Genomic DNA, 11,653 nt, shown 5'->3' with positions numbered 1-11,653 from the left:
CTGAGGACATAAGGCTTACTGATATGACATCATTTTATATGAAGTAATAAGTGATTTCATGTTATGTTAGATTTGTGTATCTTGTGATATTATTAGAATATGAAGTGATGAATAGGTTTAATGGATTTTATTTTCCTTCATAGTTTTTTACAAAATAACTGGGATATAAATGAAAAAAATATTTGAAGTGTTAAATATGGTATCAGTAGTAGGTGAAGTGACTTAAAATCAATTTAAATATGATACCATTTAAATTGAAGAAGTGCCGAGTGTTATGCAATAAGAGAGTAATAATGGTAAATGTAAATTTCTTAAGATTGCTATTCAACTGATTGTGCTATGTGGATATGAGTGTTAACAAGAAAATAATCAATTTTAGTTGAGTTGATGTGTCAGAAATAAGAATGTTAAGATTTTTATGTGCTAAAACAATAATGGATTGTATAGGAAGGTTATACTAGAAGGGCATGAGGAGTGGCATCTATTGTAGGTAAAATAACTTTAAATGGACTTCGGTGATTTTGGCACATACAATGAAAGGAAGAGAGTGCACTAAGAAGATGAGTAGATTGAATTAATGTACAAAGATTATGAAGGTAAACAGTAAAATAAGGTAATTTTGACATATGTACAAAAAAGCACTTTCAATGTAAAGTTACAATCTTATGTAGCTCTCAACAAGAATGAGCCGAGGTGGATTATAAAATTTGCCCCAAAAACTTGCAATATCACCAGCAATGATGATGATGACAGCCACCTTAAGGTCTTGAGTTGAACATTCAGCAGAATTTGTTCTCTGTCAGTCAATTATATTTGCCTGCTGTTTGCTTTTGTAGTGGCAATAAAGTTTTTCTAGTATTTCTAGAAAATAAAAAGTTTCTTTTTTTTGGCGTTAGTCCTAATTGTATGCTTAAACATACTTTGATTGTTCATGGCAATACATCATTTCTTCTTTGTTCTTTCTTTTCTTTTTTTGCTGATTGTTCTTTTTATTTTTTGTGATGGGGGTTAAAAATTACTTAACATCATGAAAAGATTAAGTTACATACTAGAGAGAGATTTTACCTCATTAATGGATTAACTAGTACCAGCTAGAACGGTGCTTGGGGCTATATATATATATATATATGCACATGCTCGCTCGGGTGTGTGTATTATATTGTTGATGCTAATCTTTTCAAATTTTTATGAATTGAATTACGCTAGTCAATGTTTGGGAATTAATTGGTTTGTTTTCCAACTATTAATGTACTATCATAGATGTAATATGATATACTACATTTTCCCCTAATATTTTTTTAGCATAGTTTTATAAGTATGCTATAAGTTGACTTTTTTTTTTTCTGGTCCTTTTGCTGCTTATTAGGGCAAGTCTATTGACCGGTTACTTGCTACAAACCCTTGTTCTGATGAATTTCTTTGGGTTCTTTGGGATCTCTGCGCTATCTCCAGGTAGATTATGCTTCTAGTAGCCCAGGTTTTGAGTTTGATTTTCGGAGATTTTTATTATATACATTTTTTTGTAGGTCTGAATGTGGCCGTCAAGCAATTTTATCCCTTGGTTATTTTCCTGAGGTAGTGTTTCTGGTCGCTTTTTTTTTAAAGTGTGTTGCTGATCTCTTTTCAAATCCATCATGATTCTTCTAAACTTATATTTGTAACTTAATTTGTACTAATGAGTGGAATCTGTGATACACTTTGTTAGCATTGTATTTGTCTTTTGACCTAGTCTCTGCTGTGTAGGCAATATCAGTTTTGTTGGATGCATTTCATTCTTTCAAGGATCCTGAGTCAATATCTGGCAGCAATGGTAATATTTTATCTATTTTATTTGGATCTTTTGCTAGTTTAAAAAAATGAGCTGCTTGATGTTGACCATTGTTTTTTTGAAATTTTTTTTTATGTAGCCTGTTCTCTTTATTCAGTGTTCTTGTTTTGGTGTGATATTGAACCTTTGGTTTTCAGGAACTTCTCAGCTGGGTCTTGCCACTTTCCATTCAGCGGCCGAAATTTTTGAAATATTGGTTTCTGATTCTACATCATCAGCACTCAGAACTTGGATTGGACAAGCTATGGAGCTTCATAAGGCATTGCACTTGTCTTCCCCAGGGTCTCACAGAAAGGATGCTCCTGCAAGGCTGCTGGAATGGATTGATGCCGGTGTTGTTTATCAAAAAAATGGAGCTATTGGACTTCTTAGATATGCTGCTGTTTTAGCTTCTGGAGGGGATGCTCATCTGAGTTCTACAACTGTATTGGTGTCAGATTCCATTGATGTTGAGAATGTTGTGGGAGACACATCAGATGCTTCAGACTCTCAGATGTTAGATATTCTTCTAGGGAAGCTTGTTAATGATAAGTTTTTTGATGGTATTACCCTACGGAATACTTCTATCGTGCAACTGACGACAGCCATTCGGATTTTGTCTTTTATTTCAGAGAATTCGGTATGCCCCTTCTTTTTATTTTAGCAGTCTTTGAGAACATCAGTTTTGGAATTATTGTTTTTTCTTTAATTTTTAATTATGGACTGACTGATCTTCACTGTTTCTTTATTCATTTCGGTTGAAGGATGTGGCAGCAGCCCTTTTTGAAGAAGGTGCTGTGACATTACTATATGTGGTTTTAGCGAACTGTAAATGTATGGTCGAGAACTCATCAAATACATATGGTGAGCTTTATGAATTGTCTTTTTATTCAAGTTGTGCTGCACAGTACTGCTTATTGCTTATTTTCGTTTATTATATTTTTCCTTTTAATTGTTCAAGCCATTCTTTGCTGGAGAATTCCCACTTTTGACCTTTTAAGATAATTATATTTAAATGTTTTAGTGCTGTTTTTTTTTCCTACCTGATGTAGGATTAAATGCTTTTAAATGGATGAAATAAGAATGTTGCACGATTCCTTGTTTAGAACAATAAAGATGAAACCATTAGCAATTAAAACGACAAAATAAAATAAGAGAAGGGTGCCTACGCTTAGGCCAAGCCACTTGCTAAACACTTGGAAAATCAAAGTAACTTAGAAACTCAACAACATGCTAAGTAAGTAGGCTTCACAACATCCCTAATCTAACAATAAGATTAGAAGTAAATAAAGTGAACTCAATCCCTACGTTTACTAAGCTCGGCAGAGTTTGATGAACAAGATCTTCATGAATCTATCAAATCACAAGAACAAGTTAGATAATGAAAATACAAGAAAATGGAGATTGGCAAACCCTTATCACGGTTGAGATTCAATCCTCCACTAAACGGGGCCAAGTTGTTCTTCAATGGCCTCGACAAGGGTCTAGAACGTGCTCTACGTACTCTTCGACGGTGTTGTCGATGTGAGGGTTGACGTAGAAAAATGTCAAGTGAAGGATGCAAACAAACCCTTGTTCGTCGTAGGCGAGACCATATTCAAGATCCGGATCGGCCATGCATGGCCTTTGGAGGATGAGATGTTGAAGACCATCGTTGATGCTTCTCTCGAAGACTCTTCTTTGAGATGGAGGAGATAATATAGAGAAATCAAGAGGGGGAAGGGAATAAAGGTGGCCGACCAATGATGAGGTCAAGGGTAAGGGATTTGGTTCAGATTTTGGGAGAAGAGATGGAGGGAATTCTAATTCAGCACTTCCTAATTATCCTCTTAATTGAAAATAATTAAAGGAAGAGAGAAAGGGAAAGAGGGGGCGACGGCAAGAGGGTGGGGTGGGGTTGATTTACTTCCAATTGGAGGAGTTCCCTTAAATTAAATAGGTGGGGCTTGGGAAGGATTCGGCCAAGGAGAAAGCGGGAAAAATTTGAATTGTTTCCAAAGTGGGGATTTGGATTTAGGAAATAATTCCTAATTTTTCCTCTATAGGGGCCGGCGGCATTAAGGGCTAGGGAGAGGGATTAAGAAAGCTTTTAATGCTTCCTTAAATTAGGGACTTCAAATTTAGAATGAGATATTTCATCCTAATTTAATTTAAATCCAATAGGCAATGATTTGGAAAGTTTCTTAAAATAGGAATGATATTTTATGTAACTTTTCAAATTCAAATAAGTTTGAATTTTGAAAAGTCTTGAGTTACCTAAATTAAGGAAGGGAAAAAGATAGAAAGTAAAACCACGAACCCGACTCATCTAGGTTGATGGGTGATGCGCAATTCTCCCTGTCCAAGGGATCTCACTCCAATCTCTCAAGCTCTCATAAGAACTCAAACAAAGAGAATTAATTTTATCAATCAATCATTCATTAGCTTTAGAAGAAAAACATGAGGACTATAAATAGCCACGTACAAAGACTCAAGAAATAAAATGACAACAATGCCCCTAGGACTTACATACAACCTCTCTTAAGAAAAGGGTAAAACGGGAAAACAAATACGCATAAATAATAAAAACTACATAACATAATAAAAGAAAACAAATACTTGAAATAACTCAAAAATACATAGACTCGATCCTGTTCGTAGATCGACGGCCACGCCTCTGATATACTTTCCATGCTCTGATGTCCCCATCACTACCTTTTGTCATCATTTACAACAGATAACTTCCAATCTATGGCTATTCAAACTTTTTGTTGAAGTACTTAAAAGTATTTAGGAGAGTATGATATATAGAGAGTCGAAGACTATCATCAACTCAACAACAACAACAACAACATTAAGTCTTTATTCCAATATGTAGGGTCACCACATGAATCATTTTTCTCCATTGTGTCCTAGTAGGGACAAATCCTCATTTAAATCTAATAAGAAAATGTCTTTTCTGATACTTTCTAACCAAGTCTTTTATGTCTACCTCTACGCAAGGTTTTAAAAGGCAAAATCGGGAATCAAGACATTTTGTCTAAGCGAGGCGAGGCATAAGCCTCGAGGCGTAAGCCTCAAAACGGAAAAAATGAAGTACTTTAAAAATTATAAATAATTAAAAAATTATGAAATATTTAGTAAATTATGAACATGATAATTTTTTTGAAAATAATATTACTGGAGCACAAGATTCAAAATAAATACTCACTTAAAAATAAAGTACACCCTTAGAATTAAGACTCAAGGCAGTTTCATCATCACTTTGATTGTCTTCAGAAGAATCTTCATTTATATCAAAATCATCCTCAAAATCTTCATCATCTATAATATTTTTTTGCTTTATCACATATATAAGTTAACATATCATTCGTTCTAAAATGAAATAATAAATTAGTAACATAAAAAATAAGTAATAATTCATTATATTTAAGATTATCTTTGAATTTTTTTAAGCTCCAATCTCATTTTTTTTCTTTCTTTTATATACTTGGGAAGTGGAAGATAACTCCAATTTAATAGACATTTTGATATCTACAGTAATTACTTCATTTTTTTCATTGACATGAGTTTCTCCATCAGCTTCAACTTCAACTTTAGGAAAATTTGTACTCTTAGGAGTAACTTATTCATCATCAGATTGTAAATCATCAACAAGTAAAAGATATAATTCATTATCACTATTTCTTTGATTATGGAATTTGAGATAACTATCCTTCAATTTTTTGTTAAACATAACACATACTAATTTGTTCATTCGTCTTGCAGCCAATTGATTTTTTCTCTTTGTATGAATTGATTGAAGTTGCTCAATCACGCTCGCATGTAGTAGCAAAACATGTTAGGTTAAGAACTTTAACTGCAAATGTTTTTAATTTAAGAACATAATATCCAAATTGAGCCCACCAACTTTCTACATGAAAATGAAAATATAATATTATGAATATAGATGGAAGTAGGAAACTTTGACAGAAATATTAAATTTTAAAATTATAAATATACAAACTATAAACATACCGGGAGATTGTGTTTTTAGCATGCTTGTGATGCTCTAAATCCAAATATTCCCTTCTTCAAACGAAAATACCCAAGTTGATCATTCACTTTGAGTTGTCCCCTTTAGAAACAAGTATGTCCATGCATGCATATAAATCAGTTTTTATCTCTTTATTAACATGAAAGTTTTTATCATAATGAATTGAGAATTTAAATAGTACGCAACAACATATAAGGGTTGGTGTAATTGGCGATCCCACTTTTCAACTATAATTTCTCATATTTCTTTGTAGGCACCTTTTTGACCACCCAAATCTTTTGCTATATATTTGTTAGCCTTATTCATTGCTTTATAAATAAATCTCATAACTATGGCCCTCTCACTATCAATCATTATAAGCACCTTAACTAAAAGTTTTGTTGTCTTCAAAGCATAATTTATACTACATCAAAATGAATCATCTTTCATAACAATTTTCTTAACCTATTTCATTCCTGTTTTTTGTCCCATGAACTTTTGTCCTTTTTTTCAGAAGCAAACATAGCTTCCAAAGGCTGCCTTAACGCCTTAAATCTTTCTAGTGTTAAATATGCAATTGCAAATTTAGTAACAACAAGTCAAATAATTTTTTTTTTAAAGTAAATTTCATCATCAAACGGAGTATCCAAGAGTGATTGCAAATGAACTTATTAATGAATTTGGCATTCAGTAGGACTGATTTATGTTGAGGCAACTGTCCCAACCTCTCAATAATTAAATCAATGTAATGCGCAGCATTTGGAGTCCAGTAAAAATGCTTCCTCTTCTCTATTAACAATCTCCCAGCAGCTTTGTATGCACTTGCATTATCAGTAATAACTTGTACCACTAATACCCTTTTACTTCCTCCACAACATCATCCAACATTTCAAATAACAATTGTACATCTTTTACAAAATTTGAAGCATCAATTGATTTCAAACAAACCGTTTCATATGGATTGTTGATCAAGAAGTTAATGATACTCCTCTATCGAATATCTGACCAACCATATGATATTTTGGTAACTCCTATTTCAACCTAAGTTTTCTTAACTTCATCCACCATCTTGTTGTTGTCCTGACCTCCTCATCAAACATTCATATCCTCAACTCATATATATGATTGGAAGTTGTAGTCCTCATCCATAACTCTCAACTGATCGAAGCATATTGATCTATGACAAACTTCTAGCAACATTGAATGATATGCCTTTTTCATAAAGAGCCTGAAAATATTTAAACATACTTTGTTCCTGAGTTTCTTCATAGCAGTAGGAGTATTTTGAGTGTTTATATTCTCCTCATCATTAACATTAACCATTAATCTATTCATTGGCCTCTGAGTGCCTTTATTAGAAGAACTTAACTGGCTCTCACTACTAGATCTTTCTTGTTGGGAATCATAATAAGAAGAATTTTCAATCATCTCTTCCATATTTTTTTATGTTACTTCTTTGGATGGGGCAAACTTCTGTAAATAATTCTTGCATTCTTGTTTCACTTCTTGAAGTACATTTGCACACGGTCCAACATTGACATGGGTGCAAGGTAGGCGATCCCTCAGCCTCTTGACACCACCAGTAATATGCTTCTTGCAAAAATTACATTTTATATAAACATATTCCTTCTTTGTACCTTCACCTGATACTTCAACTTGAGTACCATATTTCGATTCAGGATCTTTTCTTCTTGAGCCACATGTCATTCTAATAATGCAAACAAGACAATCAACAATAAATAGAAATGCAATTTGAACATGTAAATAAAGAATCTTGTCACCTACTAGCATTAGGCAAAGGTCATATATATTAGTAATCATGTATTCTTTCAGTAATACATAAACAATCTAATTTTTGTAAGAAGCACTTCTTAATTGTCATTTTTTTTGTAAGACTCAAAGAAGGTCAGAGAGGGTGAATGGCTAAAGCAAGATCGAAGAATTTGAGGTCTACGGACTGGGTGAATGGCTAAAGCAAGATGAAGTGAAAGGCTATTATGGCATCAAGTAATGTTAAAGATGTAAAGCATTGTCCTGATGAATTGTGATATCATTGAGACAGTGATAAAAACAAAAAAAACAAAAGTCCTACTAGGTATGCAAATAATCACTTTCTTTCAAAATAACTTAAACAAATACAACAATAAAAACATGACAAAACACCACTTATAATAAAAAAATAATAACAAACAATTTAAACATGACACAACGACACCTTGCAACTATGTAGATTGAGAAGAAAGATACAATGGGGTGCAAATTTGTGGAGAGATGAAATAGATAGAAGTCCAAGACGAGTTATAAGAGGAGAAAGGGATAGAAGACTAGCTCTCGCAACCCGAAACTACCCTCCCATGGCGAATCTGAGTCTTCCGCATCGAGCAATCTGACGAGTGGAGGAATGGCATCGAGCATGGTGAGCTTCTGTCGAGCTTCTGGGTTATCCTTCGCTAATTGTCACACCTTCGCCGTTGCACCCGCTTTCCAGCGATCGAAACCTTCCCCAGTTTCGGTTTAAGTTGCTCAAATAGCTTCTCCAATCGCCGCTCATCCAGCGGTGGCGGAATGCTTCGCAGTGTTTTGTCCCCCTTTTTCTGCTTGTGGTTTGTTGTGTCGTAGAGCACGACATCCAGAAGCCTCTGTCGAATTACAGTGGCCACATCATTGGCTCCGTTGCTCCTGGCTACCCCACACCCGTCTTGCGAGATGAGACTACCCAAGTGTAACTAGCTTTCTCACTCGAATGACTCAACTCGGTAAAATCCGGGTTGCCCTGTCGCAAACCGGTAACGGGATGGGCCGGGTCTAAACTTTCGTCCCGTTTACAAAACCTGGTCGGGTTTAGGGTCAATCCGTTTGAACCCGGCTCAATTCCGGGTTCGACCCTAAACCCTATTTTGACACCCCTAGCCTCATGGTGAGGCTTCCATTGAGGTGTGCACCTTAAAAGTTGAGTTCATGGTTGTCAGACAATGTATTCATTATTGTCTTAGGGGTGGGAAGGGAGTATTTGAGGGTCTGAGTAATTTATCAAAATTAGATGAATCATGATATATAACCAACGATGAAGATCGTTTTAAGAATAAGTGCTTTAAATGGAAATTATAATTATTAAAGTTGTTGGTTTTTATAGTGCATTTATATTTGTTGGTGTTATTAGCCAGCCGGTCAGTATATCCCACCAGGTTTTTAATTTTTACTTGCACTCATTGGACATTCCTTGCATGGTGATAACATATTAGGATCCAAATTAGATGTAATATTCTTGGTAAGAACCCAAACATATCTTGTTTCAATCACCCATTCTCATTCTTTGTGTTAATCATTCTTTCCCAACATTTCCATTTTGCTGCGTGTGTAGGCAGACACTGTTTTTTGTAGTAATAGTAAGTGTTTGTTCTTTTTTTCTGGATATGCATTCTGGTGCTGATGTTCCCGCGGGTTTAAAAGGTAGCTATATTTTTGGTTTTCTTGTGTGTTTACTTGTGTCTTGCTTCAGTAGCTATGCGTCAGAGATGGACTGGAGAAGGAGCAGGTTATGTTTATCATGGTTATAAGTCGTTCAAAAGGTATTAGCTAACTTAAAGCAACGCAAAACCTTGTAATAGTTATTAATAAAAATAACATTCTAGTAAACCTCAAAACAAGTAGTCGTGAGAAGGCTTATGCTGAGGATGATGGTGAGGTAGGTTCCAACCATGCAAAAAGACTCAAGGTAATGCTTATGATCTTGTGGGAGATTTGCTTTGGACGCTTTTAAAAAGATTATGTTTCTTAGTCACACGAGCAACCTAACTTTAGTTGTGTTCGTTATTTGAGTCTGATTAAGGTAATCATATTATCTTTTTTTTTTTTTAATTTTCTTTGCATTATTAATGATTTGTAATTAATAGTTGTGTAACTATATAAAGTTCTTCGCAGTATGGTTTCACCAAGGATCTATATTAAGCTTTTGTCTTTTTCTTTTAATAGAGCTATGTCTTTTTCTTTTAATATATTTATGAAAAATGATGATACTTTATTTATTTTTGTTTAAGTTGTCATAACTAAATAAATTAAATGCTGGTATAATAAATAAATAAATATGAATTAGTGATTTACCAAGATTTATAGATCGTTATATCTAAATATAATATAGGTTTAGGTGAATTAGATTCATCTGAGTGCTGAATCTTGGGAGGGCATTTGGATGTTTTGTGATAAGAGTATCATGATGGTTGATGTGAAATGATTCAAATTGTAACTGTGGTGGCTATGTTTCTGAGTCTAAGTATACTGCCAATGAAGAGAAATGTGGTAGTTGGTGACTTGGTGTAGCGAAATGTGGAATATTGTGGTAAAGCTACACAAAGTCAAATGTCAAATGCTGGAGTAGTAACATCTATTAGTATTGGGCAATATAAATTTTGATTGGGATGGTTTGATAACGCACAACTGGCAACTGAAAAAGCACAATTACTAGAATTAGTGTGCAGAAGCTTGGAAGAAAAATGATTAAATCAAAGCTATTTCTGTTTTTCCTGTCGGTAGACTTAGTTGAGAAATGACGCCATATTGCAGTGTTAAAAGAAGCAAGCGTAAATGACCATATCTCAGGCCTGAATAACTGCAATTACGCTGAAGATTTTTGTTCATTTTAAGCTCCAAAAGGAATCACTTTAGTTTTGAACTGATGTGCATGTTAATTTTTTATGTTTGTCCGAATAGCCTTTATAAAAAGGTGTTCTATTATAGACCCTTTTAACCTTTTTCCCCCTCCTTTCTCATTTTTGAGATTCAGATTATCTCGTTGATGGAGCAGAATGCAATTCGACCTCTGAATTGCTTTTGGAACGAAGTTATGAGCAGAGCCTAGTTGATCTTATGATTCCATCGCTTATTTCACTGATTAACATTTTGAAGAAATTACGAGTAAGTTATGCTAATGTTTTCTAATTTTGAATATGCAATTTCATTGAAGTCATATGGAGTGCCATAAACTTTTTTATGTTGGCCTTACCTTTTATTAAGTATTTAATCTTCATGTATGTGAATGTACACAAGATTGCCTGACTAAGATTTTGAGTGCATTTCCATTTCTTGTCCAAGCATTTTATGATCCATTTCTCTACAGATCTCGACTAAAAAAAATTCCTATGTTCATTTATGTTGAAGGGCTTAATTCCTAAAATGATCCCCCGACTATTTGTATGCTGTCAATTTAGTCTTAGATTATTACATTTCTCCAATTTAGTCCCTCGACTATATATATATATATATATAATTGATGAAAAATGGTAACTTATGGATTAATTTTGTATCGTAATTTCTATATAAGAGGTCATTTTGGATCAATTTTATTTAATCATGGGACTAATTTAGACAAATGTTATACTCGTGGATTAAATTTGTCACACAAATAGTTGGGGAAATATTTTGGGATTTAATCTATTTTGAAGTGCAGAGCCAACATACGATGCATGGTCAACATAATTTGAACTATTGCCTTGTTGAGAGCCAAAAAATATTTAATTATAGATAAAGGCACTAGAAATGCTAAAACCAATAAAAGTGAATAAAAAATCAAATTTATTTTGAGAACTCTTTTGCGTAAAGTTAATATGATGGTGCGAAGTGTATGATAATACTTGAGCCGCTATTTATTTTTTTGTCATTGAACTTCTTTTTTATGCTTCTTTTTTATTTGGAACCCTAGCCTCAAGTATTTAGATATATTAATAATTTTCATCAAAATTGACGCAATCAACTTTGTAGTATATCTAATGTTTTGAGGAGTTCAATTGTTTGACAAAAGTTAAATTTTTTACTATTATTATATTAGTTTATGGTGAAGATTCTCATATTTCTCATGT

The 11,653-nt window shown here is 33.7% G+C and overlaps 1 protein-coding gene across 4 annotated transcripts in view; it reads left to right on the top strand.

The window, feature by feature from the left end:
• The window catches only part of LOC110107039 (protein virilizer homolog), a 63,135-nt gene that overhangs the window by 21,706 nt on the left and 29,776 nt on the right, over positions 1–11,653 (top strand). For 3 of the 4 annotated variants that reach the window (XR_002304312.2, XM_020837177.2, XM_020837175.2), the window contains exons 11-16: positions 1,367–1,452; positions 1,527–1,575; positions 1,744–1,810; positions 1,966–2,447; positions 2,572–2,671; positions 10,576–10,712. Coding sequence is in view for 3 of the 4 variants with exons in the window: in XM_020837177.2 (XP_020692836.1) it covers positions 1,367–1,452; positions 1,527–1,575; positions 1,744–1,810; positions 1,966–2,447; positions 2,572–2,671; positions 10,576–10,712 (921 nt within the window). In the remaining variant the exon portion in view is untranslated. The remainder of the gene's footprint in view (positions 1–1,366; positions 1,453–1,526; positions 1,576–1,743; positions 1,811–1,965; positions 2,448–2,571; positions 2,672–10,575; positions 10,713–11,653) is intronic. The other variant, XM_020837176.2, reaches the window with a different exon arrangement.

The sequence above is a fragment of the Dendrobium catenatum genome, unplaced genomic scaffold (assembly GCF_001605985.2).
Source record: "Dendrobium catenatum unplaced genomic scaffold, ASM160598v2 fragScaff_scaffold_716, whole genome shotgun sequence".
NCBI lineage: Eukaryota > Viridiplantae > Streptophyta > Magnoliopsida > Asparagales > Orchidaceae > Dendrobium > Dendrobium catenatum.
The sequence above is the reverse complement of the archived record's forward strand: the minus strand, read 5'-3'. Positions and strand labels throughout refer to the sequence as shown.